Raw genomic sequence first — 20,046 nt, 5'->3', positions numbered from 1 at the left:
TTGTATGCCATACTGGTGAAAAGTTAGAACAGAACAAATAAATCCTGACTAGAAAAGGTTTTTGTCAACAGGAGTCATAAAACCCTAATTTGCATTTGCATAGAACTTTCAGTTCTGACATCACTGGAAGGGGGACTGTAGGCCCAGCAGCTTGGTTTTAAAACTGCACTGTGAGTCTATGTTTTTGTTCACATTTGGGAGTCAATCTGATATTGAAGAGTGTCCCATTTTTCTGCTTCTCTCAGCACCAGAAACTTGATTATATGTGAGTTATCAATTCTGTGTTTTATCCTTTTTATTTTATAAGAAACAATTGCAATATATTTAGATGTCATTTTACAACTTTTTTATCTTAAGCATTTTGGATGTATTTTCCATATTAAATTACACTTAATAAATTCAAGTCTCTGTGTTCTTACGAATGCATGCAACAGTTTGGTCAAAAAGCTACATAATTAAAAACCGGAGAGAACACTGTGGTCTATGTTAACTCTGACTAAAGTAAATTGTGATAGATTAGTTCAAAGGGAGAACCGAAGGCTTCCTAAAAAAGAATGTCAGCTCTTCATAAAAAAAAACCTTGCTGGTGGCATAGTTGGCACGGCAAAGCTAGTGTGTGGCATAGATAAGGAAGGATTTAATCATTTTAGACAGATCAGGTGGTTGATTTTGGTTAACCCTTTGTCACACACGTCACGCAAGCTCAGGTTAGTACTGTTCGTGACACTGATGATCATCTGAATGAGGGTGTTCAGTGTGACCTATCTAATATACGTTCTTCAGAGGTAGCTTCTGGTATGATTTGTTTGAAAAAAAAATACAAGATATGTAGGGATATCATAAACTTATTGAACAACAGTAAAAGCTATTTAGTAACATATGTGTAAACATTCTAAGGTCACTAACCCAAAGAAAGGAATCATCATTTAGCTTTTGGTAAATCTAGTGCAAGTGTTTGACTGACTATTTACTACACTGTGCAAAATAAAATATATTAGTAAATACTCCCCACTTCACTAACTGACTTTCCAATTATTAGTAGTAACTTTCAGTCAGGTTTGAACGGTATCATACCATATACAGCTGTGTTTTCTTGTACAATTTGAAAATATGATTTTGTTCAAAGGTAGTGTCAGGATGAGAGTATAAATCTGATATGCTAAAATAGAATATTGGATGTCAGGACCCAAAATAACTCTTTGCATGAATACCTAAATTAACCTGATCGTCAATTCAGATAAAGGTGTGACCAAATGAGCCCAGGAGCAGGTAATTTAGTTAAGCAAACCCTGTGTGAAGAGACCAGCTTTAGATATGCAGATCACAGACATCCATTGTATTTGATCATGTATTTCCCTAGCTAATTTACTTCCTTTCAATAGGTAGTGTAAACACAAATTAACTCCTGGGTGTAAATTGGAGAGCCATATGCCTACAGGAGATCCGGGTAGACAGCATGTGAAAGCCTATACAGGTATATAGAAATGTGAACTTGAAAGGAAATTAATTCCTTTATCATATTTTGGGAAATCTGGATGCCACTCTGTACTGAGGGGCAAAAAACACACAAGGGTCTTGAAAGATAGATACCCACTACACAGAGAACAGCCATAGGCACATGTATTTCAGGATGAGATTGGATATTGTTGTAATTCCCTTATGTTTGGTATTTAAACGTGCGGGAGATTATGACCGGTTTATTGAGGGGGGTGTTATTTCTTTGAGGTATATCTGTGAAGAATTACCAACAGGTCAAAACTTAGGAATTGTTTGACCAAACCTGAGGTAACACCCAGGGGACATTTCCGCCCCCCATATTAGCATTCACGCTGCCCCTGTGAATGCCGTCCCATTTGAGTTTGCTTAAAACCCTGTGTCTGGAGGGACAAAGTGTCAGACTTTTTGGGAAATCAATTGACATTGATAAGCTGTCCATCTTCTTAGCCACATTTTCCTTGGCCAGCAATGCAATTCATGTAAGTGCAAATCTGAATGTAATCCTTTTTATTTTAAACTGCTTTTGCTTGGTATGTCAAATTTATTATTTGTTTATTCATTATTTTTCTTTATATCTGAATGCCCTGTACCTTTTGTATATTAAATCTAAAATTTAATACGTTGCGTCCTTGATACTCTAAAGAATCCATAGCCTGTGTAGAAGAGAGATTGCTTGTCCAGGTTACCCTGTGTGTGATTTGTTGATACATTTGATTAACAAGCTGTGCGTGCTTGTATTTACATTTGTGTAACAGTCTGGAGGTGTGAAGAGTTAACCCTGTGTGTGCTGGTGTAAGTCTTGCTAGTTGGTGGAACTAGAAGCCTGTGTGCCAGTGTGAGCCAGTATATTGGGGTCCTATTGCCCGTACCCAATAGGTGGTGGTTGATCCTTGAAGTGTCTGGGGGGGGTGAGAGCGCTGTGTTTGGGGGCGATTCCGTAGGTCTAGAACCTGTGTGATAGGTGAGAGAGACTGCGGGCTGAAATCGTGTGTGACCTCAGACAGCAAACACCCCAAAGTCACGGCAGCTGGGAGCGCGTTCGTGACAGGTAGCATAATGTGTACATTTACTTTCTAGCAGGTGCGCACTTAGGGGATTTCCAGTTGCCTGAAAAACCCTCGACCAAGCAATGGGGTGGTCGAGGACCCAGGCTGCAGCTCTGTATGCTTCCATGGATTGACAAATGGTCCGTTTCCCAGGACCAACCACCTTTTTACATGCATCCTCCCCTTTCATCGCCTCTGTGTGTGCCTCTCTCTCACTCCCCAAATTAAATTAAATTTTAATACTATTAATTTAATGTCAGGGCTGGTTGGGGGGAACCATGCCAATTTATTAAATGTGAATGCTATTATTTTAATGTTGGGTCTGGTTGCAATTAACAAAGTGCTTGCTATTCATTCAACATCAGAGCTAGTAAGGGGTATGGAGGTTTAGACTGTTCACTTATTGCTAAGCTTTCTATATTTTATATACCTATTATCACGCACCGGGTGTTCGGGCAGTGCACCCTACACCCGGCAGACTTACCTGTTCTCAGCGCTCCGCTTCCCACTGGGCGCCATCTTGGATCCGGGTCTGCAGCTGCACTAATCCCTCTGCCTCCTCCTGATTGGTCCCTCTCCCTGGCGGCAAGTTTAAAAGGCACCTCCTCCCATTCTTCTGTGCCTGTTCTTTGAGTCACCTCCTGGTGATAGAAGTGGCTTCCTTCATGTCCTGTCTTTTGTCCGCAGAGCTGACGCTTCTCCTGCTTCATCCGCCACAGTGGTCTGCAGAGCTGACACTCATATCCGGAGTCTACTCTACAGTTGTCTGCAGAGCTGACGCTTCTCCTGCTTCATCCGCCACACAGTGGTCTGCAGAGCTGACGCTCATCTCCGGCATCTACGCTACAGTTGTCTGCAGAGCTGACGCTCCTCCTGCTTCATCTGCCAGACAGTGGTCTGCAGAGCTGACGCTCATCTCCTGCATCCACGCTACACCTGTCTGCAGAATTGCCACTCCTCCTACGGTGCTATTCTCTGTAGGCTTCCGTACTCTTTTTTTTTTTAAAAAAAAGTTTTATTTTTGCAAGGTCATGATAACATCAGAGAACGATTGACATAGTGCATACTGTTAGCAAAAATAGTCAAAAAGTAACAAAGTCAACGACCAACGTAGAACATATGAAACGCTAAGTCAACCATACTTATAATCTTAGTAGTAACGAGTGACCCAAAGTTTTTATAGAAAAAGGGAAGGTGGAAAGAGAGTATATAGAGGAGGAAAGGAATGTGAAGTGAAAAAGAAGAGGGAGGAAAGTGATAACTGACTAAATCCATTGTTAGTTGGAGAGAAGTCCAAGAGTAACGTGAGGTTTTAAAACTGACTTAAGTAAAAGGTGGGCACGCCTGAAAGAAGGATAACCATGGGTCTCAAACCTTGGTGAAAGCTCTCGAGGAATTCCGGATAATACTGGTCATGATCTCCATCCGTTCAGTCTGCCAAATTCTATTAATTACGGACTGTATGGAAGGAGGGGATTGCGATCGCCAGTCTGCTGCTATTTGGCAGGTAGCTGCCGAAACAATGTGCCTAATCAATTTATTCTGGTGTCAGGATGCCGAGGGAGCTCCCATAGGAAGAAGAAAAAATTTGGGCTCTAGGGGAATATCCACCTGGAGGATTGTATTAATCAGACTTGTAATCTGAACCCAGAAGCCTGACAGTATTGGGCACGACCACCATATGTGGAGGAATGTACATTCATGGGAGCACCCTCGCCAGCACCGATCAGATGAATCAGGAAGGATTTTGCGAAGATGCGAAGGCATATAGTACCATCGATATAACACCTTATAAACGTTCTCTTTAATTCTTACGCAGATGGAGCTAGAGGTGGCGTTCTCGTAAATTTCAGACCATTCCTCATCCAGTAGCTCTTCACCAAGGTCCCATTCCTAGGCTAGTTCATGGGGGGCTCTAAGCGAGGGAGAAGGAGCAAGTTCGTAGTAAAGCGTTGATATTAGGCCTTTAGTTGAAGAATGGCGTTGGCATAGAGCTTCAAAGGTGGAAAGAGGTCGGGCTAGCAGGCGATCTAGACAACACTATGAAAGTGGCGAAGTTGCAAAAACTGGTAGAAGTGCTTTGAGGAGATGTGGATGTGCAATTGAATTTCAGAAAACTGAGGAAAAGTTACAGAGGTGGATAGATGATTTGGGTAAATGACTCCCCGTGAATACCACGGCTGAAATGAACTATGATGAAGTCCGGGAGGAAATTCCGGAGAGTTGAAGAGCGGAACAACCAGAGAGGGATGGGGAGACAAGGCATATTTTTGGGATGTTGAGTCCCAAATAGATAATGAGTGTGAAACTACTGGGTGAGATAATGGTCGTTTAGGGTGACGAGACCTTGGGACCCATAGGAGAGAGGATAAAGAAAGCAATCCCAGACCTTCTGCCTCAATTTTAGACCATACTCTGGCTTCCGTCGGACCGGACCACAAGACACACTGAGCGAGTTGGGCGGAAAGGTAATATCTTCGAAAATCAGGAATCCCCAAGCCTCCCCCCCTCGGGGACCTCTGAAGAACCTTAAGATGGACTCGGGGCCGCTACCCGACCAGACAAATCTAGAGACATGGAATTGCAGGAATTTAAAAACATATGGTGGGATGCGGATGGGAAGGGTCTAGAAGAAGTAAAGTAGTCTAGGAAGGATATTCATTTTGACGGCGTTAATACGACCAATCCAGGAAATATAAAGCTGCGACCATGATGCGAGATCTGTTTTTACTTGGTCAAGTAGATGAGGGAAATTGGCTTGGAAAAGATGTCGATAGTGCTTTGTGATGTAAACACCCAAATATTTAATTTTGTGGTGGCCCCATTGGAAAGTGAAGGAGCGCTCTAGTAGTAGCTTGTCTATAGCCGATACATTAAAATCTAGAACCTCCGTCTTATCTGGATTAATCTTGTAGCCCGAGAAATAGCCATAAAGGTCTAGCTCATCTAGGAGGGGGGGGGGGGGGTACCGACATTTTGGGGTTAGTAATTGTCAGAAGAACGTCGTCCGCATACAGGGCAATCTTATGAGTAGAGGGGCCCACCTGTATGCCCGATATCTCGTGGTTGACCGTACAGTACTCTTAGTGGGGACCGCGACCTGCGAGGCAGACGCGGCTAAGCCCATACTGCTTTGCGGCGGTTCTTGGTGAAAACTGTCTCCTCGTTAGACTCCACGCCCTGCTGGAGTAGTGCAAATCTGTACGAATCTCTAAGATTCGCTGCATCTACTGAATTCCTTCGTGAGAACCGTGACACCTATCCTTTTTTTGACAAGATTCAAGCTTCTGACAAGAGATGCAGTAGGTAGTGAAAGTTGCAAGAACAGGTAGGAGAGCGCAAGACAGTCTGCTAACTGACCCACTCTGTCAGGACATCATTGTCTATGTACTTGAATTGGCTGGAGAGCAGCCTAGCATTGTCTAAAATTATAGCTACGCACCTGGCATGTTGGTCATGCCCACTCTGGCAGTGTGACGTGGAAACCCTCCCTAGAAATCCTATGTTTACCCCTGTTCTAGCGCTGTTCACCCTATCAGCATAACAATGTATTAATATTAAATACAATCAAATGATTGCTATTTAAAGCTCTTAGAATAAACTTAACTTCTGCTCATCGTAGCTGACAGTCTAACCTAAACTTGTCAATTTCTTGCAGATAAAACTATGCAGGCTGATTACCGTACTTTCTAATAAGTAGAGATGGGCGGGCTCTGTTTCATTGAAACCGAACCCACCTGAACTTCGGGGATCCGCGTACTCTCGCGCCTATTCGGATTCCAAAACGAGGTAAAACGTCATTGTGACGTCGTCGGATCTCGGGAGTTTTGGAATCAATAAATACCCGCCCCCACGGCGATCTAGCGCCATTTGAGAGAGGGACAGAGAAGGATTAGGTCACAGTATAAAGCAGACACAGTGATAGAGTATAAATAGGAGGGTGGGTATTTTTCTGAATTTGCACTACAAAGTGTTTGGGGTCTCATATACCCCCTTATAAAAAAAAGTTGTATTTTCTGAGTGCTGAAATCCTAGTATAGCACTGTATTTTTTTCTGAATTTGCACTACAAAGTGTTTGGGGTCTCATATACACCCTTGTAAAAAAAAGTTGTATTTTCTGAGTGCTGAAATCCTAATATAGCACTGTATTTTTCTGAATTTGCACTACAAAGTGTAGGGCCTTATTAAAATGGATTCACAGCAGTACACAGATAAGCTGGAGCAGCAAGCAGCTGCTGCCACCAGTCCTGATGGTAGTTTTCCCTGTACGTCATCTGGTAAAGGCTATGTAAAAGTATATAGTCTTTTGAAGTCAGGGAAAAAAATCAAACAAAAAAACACCTTTTACCGTGTTGAAGAGAAAAAGAGCTGTAATACAGGAAAAGTTAACTGCCGAAAAAAAATAATTGCGTACATGCCATTCTACACACACAGTGTTACTGAGGCTTCTTCTTGTAAGGTAACTCGTGACCAAGCAAGACCAAGTATTTCGGAGTCCAAAAGTGGTGCACAACTACTGTTACGAGTGAAAGCCGAGCTGGAATTAAACAGTAAGGCATTAGAAATGTATGCTCAGGATCAGAAATGACACCAATCCCTGGGGAGAGTCCATCCACGAGTCGTATGTGTAATTGTGACCATAAAGAAGGGCCCTTTCAGCATTTCTGCTGATGTGTGCCTAAACAGCCCGAGTGTAGCCGGTGATACACCAATTGAGTATGCCACTTTGGAATTGTAAGAGGATGAGGGGGATATTTGTGTAGCAGACGAGGGCGCTAATGAGGATGTTGATGAGGATGAGGTTGTTTGTGTAAGTCCTGCAGTTCTGGCACGTGACAAGAAGGCCATTGTCATGCATGGAAATAGGACCAAAAAAGCTACTTCTTATGTGTGGAATTATTTCTACCCAAATCCTGACAACAGTTGTATAGCCATTTGTAGTGTATGTAAAGCCACAGTCAGTCGAGGGAGGGACCTTAACCATCTTGGAACCTCATCCATGTTACACCATTTAACGCGAGTTCATGGCAAGCTGTTGGGACAAGCTGAAAGTTATGCCTAAAAAATAACAAACAGCAGTCCATCATCAGCTAGGACCCTTCTCTTACCTACATCCCAACGCCTGCAATCGACACAGGGCCGGATTAAGGGGGGGGCACGTGCCCCGGGCCCCCTTCTCTCAGGGGGCCCCCCGGACCAGGTGTGGCTCTTTTGCTGCCCCCAAATGTCGGATTACAGGGGGCAGCACAGGGTTCCGAGTTTAAGTGCTCCTGCTCTGTCGGCACTATCAGCACAAGCATGCTTTTGCTTTTTTTTTTTTTTGTCTTCTGGGCTTATGTAGCTGCCGTGTAGATGACAGTGTGAGGAGGAGCAGAGAAGAGCTGCCCTGCCTGTCAGGCATAAGGTAAGTTAAGATCTAGGGGGAATGTGTTTGTGAGGATGAGTAAAGTATATAAATATAGTGTGTGTGATTTTCTTAAGTTACTAGCCTGTATAAATAGGTATTATAATGTTGCTGTGCAACTGTCATGTAATATAGTAATTATTAATAATTTTTTACCCAACACCTGTTTTATTAAAGGTACTACTGATATGATATACATAACAAGCTAAAATCTATATGCAGACATTAATTTACATATAAAACCCAGTACCAGGGAAACATCCCTACATTGAAAACAGATGGTTTAAACATGCAAGCCATTACCTGTGCAAATTTATCTTATGGATAATGGAAGACTTTAGCTCCCAGTCAACTGTGATATATATATATATATATAAATAAAACAAAATACGTAATAAACACTGGCGCTCACAACAGTAATGTATGAAGTAAATAAATAGATAGTCCACAAAAGCACCTCTTCCACATATAGAGGCAGCCTTCCTTGTAATTGGTAGGTAAATCCAGAATTATATAAAGTCAAATAAGGATACGGCGCACAATGGTGTGTTACTAGGGAAATTAACCCAAGTTCAGTGGGGAAGTAGTAATAAGACAACAGTTCAATGTATATATATATATATATATATATATATATATATATATATATATATATATAGTGTGTGGGCAATGTATATATAGTGTGTGTGGGCAATGTATATATAGTGTGTGTGGGCAATGTATATATAGTGTGTGTGTGTGTGTGTGATGTATATATAGTGTATGTGATGTGTATATATAGTGTGTGTGTGTGATGTGTATATATATATATATATATATATAGTGTGTGTGTGATGTATATATAGTGTGTGTGTGTGTGATGTATATATAGTGTGTGTGTGTGATGTATATATAGTGTGTGTGTGATGTGTATATATAGTGTGTGTGTGATGTGTATATATAGTGTGTGTGTGTGATGTGTATATATAGTGTGTGTGTGTGATGTGTATATATAGTGTGTGTGTGTGATGTGTATGTATAGTGTGTGTGTGATGTGTATATATAGTGTGTGTGTGTGATGTGTATATATAGTGTGTGTGTGTGTGTGTGATGTGTATATATAGTGTGTGTGTGTGTGTGTGTGTGTGTGTGTGTGTGTGTGTGTTGTGTATATATAGTGTGTGTGATGTATATATAGTGTGTGTGTTGTATATATAGTGTGTGTGTGATGTGTATATATAGTGTGTGTGTGTGTGTGTGATGTGTGTATATATAGTGTGTGTGATGTATACATAGTGTGTGTGTGGTGTATATATAGTGTGTGTGTGTGTGTGTGTGTGTGTGTGATGTATATATATTGTGTGTGTGTGGGCAGTATGTTAATATATTGAAAAACAGAGAGAAAACGAAAGAAATAATGAGGTGCACTGAAGCTCGCTAAGATGTCACCAATTCATAGAGTGGGTTCAGAAATTATGAAAGTATGTTAATATATGTAAGGGAAGGGGGGTTCTTAATATAGTGTGGGAGGTAGGCTATTTAATGGTGGAGTGCAGGTGGGGGCTAATTATTTAATGAGTGCTATTTTATTTGTGGGGTGATGGTGGGGCAATTTAATTTAATATTGGGCCCTATTAATTTAAGATGAGATGGTTTGGGGCTATTAATTGAATATGGGACTGATTTTGGGGAGGAGGGCTATTTATTAATTGTAATTGTAAATATGAATTATTTAATGCTGGTGATAGTTGTGGGAAATGGTTATATTAAACGTAAATGCTATTTAATTTATTGCCAGGCTGTTTAGTTGGGAGGGAAATAAGTTTATTTATTAAATGTGTGCACTATTCATTTAATGTCGGGGCTGCTTGGGGAAAATAGTTCTATTATTAAATGTGAATATTATTAATTTTATTTAATTTCAAGTTTGGGGCTGGTTGCAGGGAGGGAGGCCTAATTATTAAAGGGGGTGCTATTGATCTATTAACAGGACTGTTTGGGGACTCCAAAAGATTAAGTACCTTTTTAACTTTTTTTTTTCAAAATAGGGCCCCGACATCCCAGAATTTACACAAGCAGCAACTGAGCTCAAGACACCAGCAGCCACAGGTGGTGAAAGTGAGCAGAACAGGTATGAGAGAGCAGGACCATCTTCCAACTGTCCTCAATCTGGTGGGACAGTCCAGAATGTGGGTGACTGTCTCACTTAGTCAGGATTTGATCTGACTACAAGGACAGTTGGGAGGTATGTCCTACTTCACACTGTTATGCTGTGATGGCTGAGCTGCGTGCAACTAACAGTAGTGCACACAGCATTGCCTGTTTATTTGTCCAAAATGAAGACCATATTACACAATAGGGGGCCCCCCTGTCTTAAGTGCCCCGGGCCCCCCAGAACCTTAATCCAGCTCTGAATCTACACCCACAACACCATCCTCATCAATATCCTCAGTAGCGATCGGAGTTAGCCCTGCATCCAACTTGGTAAGGCTCGATGACTCCTGCACTATAATTGATTCATCTGAAGAATTCTTGAGCGTTAGTCCCACTGCTGCTGCTGTTGCTGCAGCGGGTGAATCTTCCTCCCATAAGCAGCCCAAGAAGAGCACTAGTACTTTACAACAATTAACTGTGAAACAATCTATTGCTAGAGGAAGCAAGTATGTCAGCAGTCACCCAGTCGCAAAGCGGATCACAGTCGCCATGGCGACTATGCTAGTGTTAGATCTGCGTCCAATATCCACTATAAACGCAGCTGGTTTTTCACAGTTAATTGATGTCCCCGTTACAAAATTCCATCGTGACACCATTTTTCAATAAAAGCTATTCCCTTAACTGTACCAGAATGTTCGGAAAAATGTACTAACTGGGCTCAAAAATGCCATTCTACCCACTGTACACTTAACCACAGATATGTGGACAAGTGGAAGTGGCCAAACCAAAGATTATATGACTGTGACAGCCCACTGGGTTGGTCATTCGCCTTCACAAGCAGGAACAGCAGCAGCATACACATCACTACGTAACATTTGTCACAGGCAGGCTACTCTTTGTATCACCGGCTTCACTAACAGGCATACAACTGATAATTTGTTATGAAAACTAAGGGATGTCATTGATACATGGCTTATACCACTTGGACTCTCCCCAAGACATGTTATTTCTGATAATGCCAACAATATTGTGCGAGCATTACAGCTGGGTGAATTCCATCACATTCCCTGTTTTGCTCACACAATAAACTTGGTGGTGCAGAGCTTCTTGAAAAATAACCATGAGGTGCAGGAGATGCTTTCGGTGGCCAGTAAAATTTCGGGACATTTCAGGCAGTCTGCCACAGCATGTAGGAGATTGCAGCAGCTCCAAGAACAATTAATTTTGCCCTGCCACTAACTTAAGCAAGGTGTTAACAAGGTGGAATTCCACCCAGTACATGCTTCAGAGGATGGAGGAACAGCGCAAAGCCATACAAGCGTATTGCACAAGCCATGACATTGGGAAAGGAGGGGGAATGTATTTCAGTCTTGCACTGTGGAGAATCCTTTCTGTGCTGTGCAAGGTGCTGAAACCATTTGAAGTTGTGACATGTGAAGTGAGTTCAGACTCTGCTAGCTTGAGCCAAGTCATTCCCTTAATTCGACTATTGGGAAAGCAGCTTGAGAAACTGAAGGAGGAGATGAAAGAAAGGCAATGTTGGCCTTGTAGATCAAGTACTTAATTCGCTTTGCAATGATCCAAGAGTTATTAAAATCTTGAAGTCGGATCACTATGTTTTGGCCACAGTGCTTGATCCTAGGTTTAAGACCTTCATCGATTCTTTGCTTCCAAATGACCGAGATCTGAAAAGTTGCAAGGAGCTCTTGGTCAGCAAGTTGACCGCTGAACTGTGCCTTGGCTTGACGTCTCCCCCTTCAGTTTCTCAGGCAGCTGCTGCTCATAAAAAAATGCACTTTCCAAAGAGAGGCAAGGATGACACAGGTGGCAGACCACAACAGTTTGACATCTGGTCTGGTTTGAAAGATTTTGCCAAAAAAGTGTGACCTCGGCCATAACTCCATCCAATCCTACTATTAACATGCATAGGATGGTGGAGGATTATTTTCAAGAGTTAATTGATATCAAAATGTCAGTCCCTTTCCATACTGGGAGGAAAAACAAGCCATTTGGAAATCCATGTACAAACTTGCTTTGCAATACCCAAGCTGCCCACCCTCCAGTATGTACGCAGAAAGAGTTTTCAGCACAGCCGGGAACCTTGTCAGTGATCGATGTAGGAGGTTACTTCCTAAAAATGTGGAAAAGATGATGTTCATCAAAATGAACTACATCTCCCACGAGGAAGGCCTTTTACCGGCAAATAAATCCAAGTACTGACCCATCTCTAATGGCGGATTCCAGCGGAGATTAATTAATCTATGATGATGATGTACACACTGATGAGGGTGAGGATGATGCTGAAGATGATTACGACATCATCTTGACAGTGTGGAATTCACTTCACAGCACTGTTGGTCTAACATGCCTTTAGGGCATTGATAGCTGGTTTAGTGGGGGCCCAAACAAACCAAGCACTTGAGCCACAAAAGTGGCAGCCCTTGTCGCTGAAGTGCTTGGTTTGTTAAAGTGTGCATGTCCTTTGTAAGATCCAACATATGGGTGGGTGGGAGGGCCCAAGGACAATTTCAACTTGCACCATTACTCTTTCCTGGCACTGATGTGTGTTTCTGCCATTACTTTAACAAGCCCATTGTTAGCTTGTTTAGGGAGGGCCATGTTGGACTTGCACTTCAGCCACAAAAGTGGCACTCCTTGTGGATGAACTGCTTAGCTTTATCAATTGTACATACTACCTCTCCTAAAATTGAATGGAAATCAGTGGAAACTTGTGTTAGTGAGGTTAATAATAATGTAGGTACAAAATAATAATGAAATTATGTGATTTTACCCCAAAAAAGTAAATTTAGTAAAAAATAGCTAAACAAAAGCAAAACCAAAAGACGCAAGGGTGGTTTTGGCAGAACCAAAACCCGAAGCTTATCCAGATCCAAAACCAAAACACGAGGGTCAGTGAGCATCTCTACTAATAAGTAAGTGGTAAATATGAGATGCACGTGTAGTGTGACACACCATCAGTTTACATAGACATTGATAATTGGGCTAATTAATAATTTTAGTGGCACAATGAAAATACTAGAAAATTGACAGTAATGTATTAGAAAACACATGTTACTGAATGCACGGCACAAATAGGGGCTCATTTAGAGTTAAATGTAAAAATGCAAGCCAAACATAGATGCAAAAATGCATCTGAACATTTCTGTTTTTATGTGTGCATTTACATGCGTAACTTAAAATCCAGCATCTAGATGTGACCAGAGAGTGAAGTTGCAGTCAGAGCAAAGATAAGTCAAACATGATCATCAACTAACTTGTGTATATTGCCACTGTTAAAATATTAAAAAGGCATGTTCCTCCCCCAAATGAATAACCAGCACTATAGTCTGCATTTGGTTCCCACTAAAGTAGGAGGACAATGAGCATGGGGTACACCTGCTAAAGAAATAATCAGCACCAGCCTAGAACAGACTGGACTAATGCCACCACAGCAAAGGTCTCTGTCATGGTGGAGCCAGTCCCAGCCTGTTCAGCTCCATGTCTGGAGCCTCTGGGAAGCAGAAAGGGGGAGGGGGTAGTCTGTGCCAAAAATTAAAATAGCGGGGCTCCTTCCTAGAGAGAAAGAGATTTGTGCTGAATACAAAAGGATAACTCCAGCAGTTCCAGCTATTGTGGAGGTAAATGCCCCAGCAAGCCATTATCTGTCAGTGCATGTTGATGCTTCTGGAACTACAAGCACCAGCATGGTCTTGCAGCCATGGCCCACTGGATCATGTAGTTCCACAAATGTATCAAATAGCAGCTTGTGTGTCACTGCTGGATAAAAACGAATGTGCTGAGCACTACTTGGTAAGATATGAAAGCATGGGTGTGTCCTTTGAAGGATTGTCATGGTAGTAAAATTCAAACACACTCCCAGAAATACATTCCCATCCGCATCCCCTTGCAACTGGACCTCATAATCAGTTTGATTTAATTGTCCTTATACTCACTGCAGAAATGAGTTCATATGATTTTTTCTGAAGCTACAGTTTTGTAATGCAGCTGTATATTGATAATGGAGTTGAAAGCATTATCATTTTGCAAGATGACCCAATGAAAGCCAAAAAAGTGAGGTGCCAATGAAAAGGTAAAATAACATAAGTGCAACAGTGAAGTTGAAAAACAATGAATGATCTGATGAATGAGCTGTTATTATTCACTTAAAAATTCATTGCAACCAAAGGTACTTTATTAAAAGGTTTCCTGTCAGGAAACTTGTAATAATATAAAAATATAGCAGTAACATTTGTAGATTTAAAAGCAAACAAGACATAAGCAAAATCTTCAAACGATGCACATCTACAGCAAAAGCTCTTTTAAGAGCTAAAAAAAAGCCTTATGTCAACTCACATCTCGAATTATTATTATTATGCTACACTACACAAAAAAACTGAAGACTACTGAATATCCAAGCAAATTGTTCCTGGCAGCAATGAAGAAGTTGATAGGCCAACTTAATAAGACCCAACATGAGGGAGGCTAAAAGGTCTACAGGTATTCTCAGGTATCAAGCCCACCCAAGTCGGGGAAGAAGAGTATAAAGTGTGGAGAGACATTGCGCTCAAGTACTTGGAAGAGTGGCATTGCCCAGAACCAGGGAAGCTTCAGAGGAGAGTTGAGAGTTTAAGGAGTACCACCATGGAGATAATCCAAGCCACTAGATGAACCGAACCCCATGCCACAGTTTGGGAAAGACCCTTTCATGATTCAGCATGACAATGACTTCATGCACAAAGCGAGGTCCATCAAAAAATGATTTCCAGAGTTGGTGTGGAAGAACTTGACTGGTCTGCACAGAACCCTGACCTCAACCCTATATCATATTTTTGGGATGAACTGCAACACCGATTGCAAGCTCAACCTCACTAATGCTCTTGTGGCTGAATGGATGAAAATTCCCACAGTCATGTTCTAAAATCTAGTGGAATGCCTTACCAGAAGAGTGGAGGCTGTTATAGCAACAAAAGGGAGGCCAACTGCATATTAATACCCATGGTTTTGGAATAAAATTTTCAACAAGTACATGTGGATGTGATGTTTGGGTGTCCAAATATTTTTGTCCATGTAGTGTACATATGGATCTGCAGAGGATAAGATGGATCTGGTCCACCAGATGAGAACCACCTATCCAGAGCAGAGGGAGAAATTGTCAGAGTATGTCTATCGGCTGGAGAAGCCTTTTCCACAAGATTGTGGAGAAATGACCCCGGGAGAAGTGGAGAAGCCACAGGAACCAGCTACCTAGGGGAGCGTTAACACAAGAACCCATTGTTCAAAAGCTGTGGTGTCCAGATGGCTTAGTGGGTTCAGTATAGTCATTGGTTTTTGATTGACTGGAGTTAACATTACCTGGACTACATCACTGTCCCCCTCAATTTCCCCAAAACAGTGACGGGAGTGGACAATGATCTTCAAATACAAGCTATAGTGCACCCAAAGGTCAAGGTTGATTCCAAAGAGGTACCAGTTATCATAGGCACAAATGTGAAGACTTTTGAATACTAGCTCAGTGGTGAAGGAAAGTTTGAGGACAGAATAACCCCAGACTTTAACCATCCACCAAGTGTGCCTTGCTGTTTGCCAGAGGAAATAGAGAACTGGCAACCGGGAGTCATGTAGGTTGTAGAAGGGGACTTGAACCTGCTTTACAGCTTCTCCACTACAGCCTCCAGAACAAGCACTCAATCAGCAAGCTCTAAACTGCAAACCCACCAGGGAGAAGTAGCCTGCAATGTCCAAAGAAGTGTGAGACAGCCTATAGCACCTGAAGCAGAGACTGAGGGCAGAGATATATTGAAACTGAGCAGAGAGAATGCAGTGGAGAGACAAAGGGCACATTCCTGCTCTGAATTAGGGAGGTGATTTTCCAGTTAATCAGGGATGTCCAGTGATCAGAGTCTGCAACACCCTGTGGCATTTGCACTGTGCACCGATATAGAGTCCTAAGGGACACTTATTCAGCCATAACAACCAACCTAGACTGTGTTATATGGTAACACGGAGAGCAAGAGTCAGAAGCATCTCCCATTACCAAAGTTTATCTACTTTTATCCAAGTACCAGAATTTGCTAAGACTTTTTATTGAGGCAATAAATGCAATGCAGTGGTTTTCTTTTCATACTTTGTGTGGTGTGTCAAGTGTATTTAAGGTACTTGATTTGAGCAAGGGTTTCTCGAATTGACCCCATGTGAAAGCAACCAGCCTTTCGTAACCCAGAATCTTCAGACAAGATTTGGGTGGAGGCACTGATTAGGAGACTAAAGGTGAGGAATAGAACCCACACCACACAAATGTACTCTACTCACAGGAAGCCAAGTTCCAGGGTGTTACAATTATTACTATAATTTATTAATAAGCCACCATCATTTTTCATAGTGTTGTAAATTGAGGAAATCAAGATATAAATAAATAACATCAAAATAGTCCTGGACAAATAAGCTCACAACCTAGGAAATGTAGGGAACATTTGATACATAAGGTTAATTATTGTAGCTGGTGCTGGGAAAAGTATGTGTGGCTACTGTAAGGCAGTTAAAGGTGGAGACATGAAAGAAGAACCAGTCACTGCAGAAAAGTGAAAACAGTCAACTGCAGGCAACCAAGACTGTCCTATACAATTGTTCTCAACTGAACCTTCTTTCTGTTCTGGTTATGAAAAAGTTCTTCGGTCTCATGCTGGATTGGCACTCCTGTGGTCATCCACCAGCTCGGGGAAGCTGTGTGACTGGTATTTTTCACTAAGCTTTATTTAGACATACTCTAAATCATACCTGCATGCACACATTAGCATAGAAGCTGTTTTGCTAAACCACACAATAGACACACTTCTGAATATACCACAGTACACAGACAAAGTCAATAACACAAAACTACTCTGTAGATTACAACTCTTGCACACTAAATGCTCCTGCAAGTACATACTAAAATGTATGGAGCCATTCTGGGCCCTATATATAAAGTATAATTAATTTACAAATTTAATTTAAATTTACATTAGAATACACGACTCCACATATTTCCGAGTAACACTGTACCTTTCTTGCGAAATGTGACATGTTTAACTCTTCACCTCCATTATCCAGGTTTTCAGCCTCAATAATTTCTGCAGATTCACTCTGTAATAAATTGCAATATAATAAATATGTGATTTCAATGTATGTATACATTTCTCTAAATAATGTCTGTATAAAGAGTAGGGTCTAATGTCATCACTTCACTGTTCCTTAGAACAGTATATTATGAAGTAATGTTACCAGCAAATTGCTTCATTGGGAGCTGCAGAGATATATAATAAGTGTGGTGGTTTAATTTATTTGGAATAATATATATCCAGTAGCGCCTATATTATTTTTTGTTGTTGTATGTTATGAGGATAATGTACCCCCTACTGTCAATTATTACAGATATTAGAAGTCCCCTCAGATTTATGTAACCTGTATAAAAGCACTCAGGATACAGGTTTGTTCTTTTATGTGGTCACAAACTGCTTATTGACTTCTATCCATATAACTTACACTGGGGGGGGGGGAATTATCTCATCTATTATGTTGTTCTTTTGCTGTCTAATTCTCTTTGCCACTCCCTTTTCCAGTTTCCCCATCTGAAAATTCATCTCTATCATGAATGTTTTATCTAATTTTCTATTTTACATTCACGAACATTCATTCTTTCTTTGAATGCCATGGAACAACAGCAGTGCTTCAAAATACCAAGTAAAGAGTCTCTAAAATCAGAAATTGACTTTCGTAAATACCTCTTTAGAGCTCTACTGAAAACTACAAAGGTAGCACATGTTGTATTATAGCCAAAAAATGCCACAGACATTAAAGAAAAAGAGTTAGAAAAAAGAAAAGACAAAATCACTTAAATATGCTTTACACCATCATTTTATGTTTAATGTTAATGGAAATTGCAAGTACTTTATATTACAAATATTTTAATACTTTTTAAACTTCCATAACAGATTACATTTGTCTAAGCCACTTACTGTTATCCAGTAAACACTTTTTTCTTCTAGAAGACAAGTCACCATCATCCTATTTACGCCTTTCACGTTACTCAAAATTGTATTTGCATATATATTTTATTTCTACACATTTTCTCTCCCCACAGTCCTATCTACCTCAAATATTCTTTGTTTCAATCCATATGATGCTTACTTCTTCATGTGTTTCTCCATCTTGCTCTGCATTAAATGTCTGCAGAACTTTTGCTTTATAAATCTTCCAGAAGCTTTGGCTCATGATACAAGATGTAGGAAATGACAGCAAGAAGAACCGTTTGTTGGATTGAAATTTCTGATGATGTACGTTTCAGGGTTGCAGAACTTTCTAAAGTGCAGACCTTTCTTCCCTGTGACGGACACTTGCAATATGTAGAGCAGGTCCAGGTTTGAAGTTGATCCTGACTCACACAAGGTTTTCTAAATGAGCAGAAATCTTGGAATATGCACCACCAATATGTAGTGCCTCTCCTAGCAGAGTGTCTAATGGTGTGCAAAATTAATTTGGGTATGCAATGCATAGCGTCTCACAATTTTCAAAGCATCTCGGGTGCACGGCACTTAGTCCTTATTGGCTCTGGCACACCTGGGTCTTGTGACCTCATTAAAGTTGCAGGAAGCTCTTCATACAGGAGAAATTTAATAGTTGACATGTGAAAGGCTGAATTAATGAAGGCAGAAACTACTGTCTCATGCATTTTATGTGTTAGCAAACCTCATACCTAACAAACATGGGACTGTGAACATCTATTCTCTGCCAGTAATCAGTACCTGTTGCTACTTTTTGCTTATTTTTGTATGTGTTTTGTATTTGTCATTTCTGAGCTGGCTTATATCATAGAAAGCCCTGTTACTAGGCTTTTCAGTGGGCGATTTTGTTCAAAACTTAAAATACCATAGTACCATCAAAATCCTCCTATTGCCATTTATTTAAATAAAGCACTTTTTCTACGTAGCATAATTATTGTTTTTTACTATTTTTTTTAACTTTTTATTTCTCATTAATTTCTTTTTCATGGAAAGTGGAACTTGATGCCCAATTCAGGACTTCCAGTTCCATTGTGCCTGTGTGAACTGGTAAATCCGAATCACGCATGTGCAGATTCATAGAGGACTGGCTAGCAAAGTGATAAGACTCATCTTACCACTGCCAGCCAGTATACCCGGGTAGTTGAGTATCACTCAGCTGCCATAGAAAATTGGGGGGAGGCTACAATGTGACCTATGGGGAGGAGGATGAAATGAGACCTACGGGGAGGCAACAATGAGACATACAAGGGGGGCTATAGGGAGGGGCAATGAGACCAAGAGGGGGGCTACAGTTAGACATATGGGGAGCTGCAATGAGATCTAAAGAGGGGTTCTCCAATGAGACCAATAGGGGGGCTGCAATGAGAGCTATAAGGGGGCGGCTGAAATGTGACCTACAAGGGGGGGCTGCAATGAGACCTACAAGGGGGGGGGCAGCAATGAGACCAACAGTATAGAGATAGATCTTTTGTAAAGCACTTTAAGTATATATTATTATTATTTTTTTCTCTAGGAAATATTTTAAAAATTACACAAGATTGTCAAGATAACCTCTGATCTGTCCTAATATCTAATGTCATTGATAATTAATAGTTAATGGCATTTCAAACTGTATTATAGGGGTGCGGTAATTCTGAGCTCTGGTAGCACAGACAGGGAGTAAAATATGTGTTCTGTAAATAGTGTTACTGCCCTACACAAAAGTGCACAATTTATTTATATTATGCTAACACACCTGTGGAAAATGAAATGAAAATATGTATGAGAACCTCATTGGTGTGTGCAGCTGTTGGAGTAACTGTGTGCCATGATACCCTTTGGATTGTAATAAGGAATCCAGCTTCATTATTTTTAACCAGAATATGCGCCTCTGTTTTCAGAACAATGTTTTAAATAAAAAACATATTTATTTGGGAGTGACCATGAGAC

At 40.9% G+C, this 20,046-nt stretch overlaps 1 protein-coding gene across 1 annotated transcript in view; it reads right to left on the bottom strand.

Annotated features, from left to right (window-relative positions):
- The window catches only part of C2H1orf232 (chromosome 2 C1orf232 homolog), a 32,113-nt gene extending 13,552 nt beyond the window's left edge, over positions 1–18,561 (bottom strand). The window contains exons 1-2 of the mRNA XM_075195541.1: positions 18,245–18,561; positions 17,120–17,200 (exon numbers count right to left, since the gene is read on the bottom strand). Coding sequence (XP_075051642.1) covers positions 17,120–17,200; positions 18,245–18,328 — 165 coding nt within the window. The 5' untranslated portion in view covers positions 18,329–18,561. The remainder of the gene's footprint in view (positions 1–17,119; positions 17,201–18,244) is intronic.
- Between the last annotated feature and the right edge of the window lie 1,485 nt (positions 18,562–20,046).

Source organism: Mixophyes fleayi, chromosome 2 (genome assembly GCF_038048845.1).
Source record: "Mixophyes fleayi isolate aMixFle1 chromosome 2, aMixFle1.hap1, whole genome shotgun sequence".
NCBI classification, from domain to species: Eukaryota; Metazoa; Chordata; class Amphibia; order Anura; family Limnodynastidae; genus Mixophyes; species Mixophyes fleayi.
Note: the sequence above shows the minus strand (reverse complement) of the source record. Positions and strands in the feature narration are given on the sequence as shown.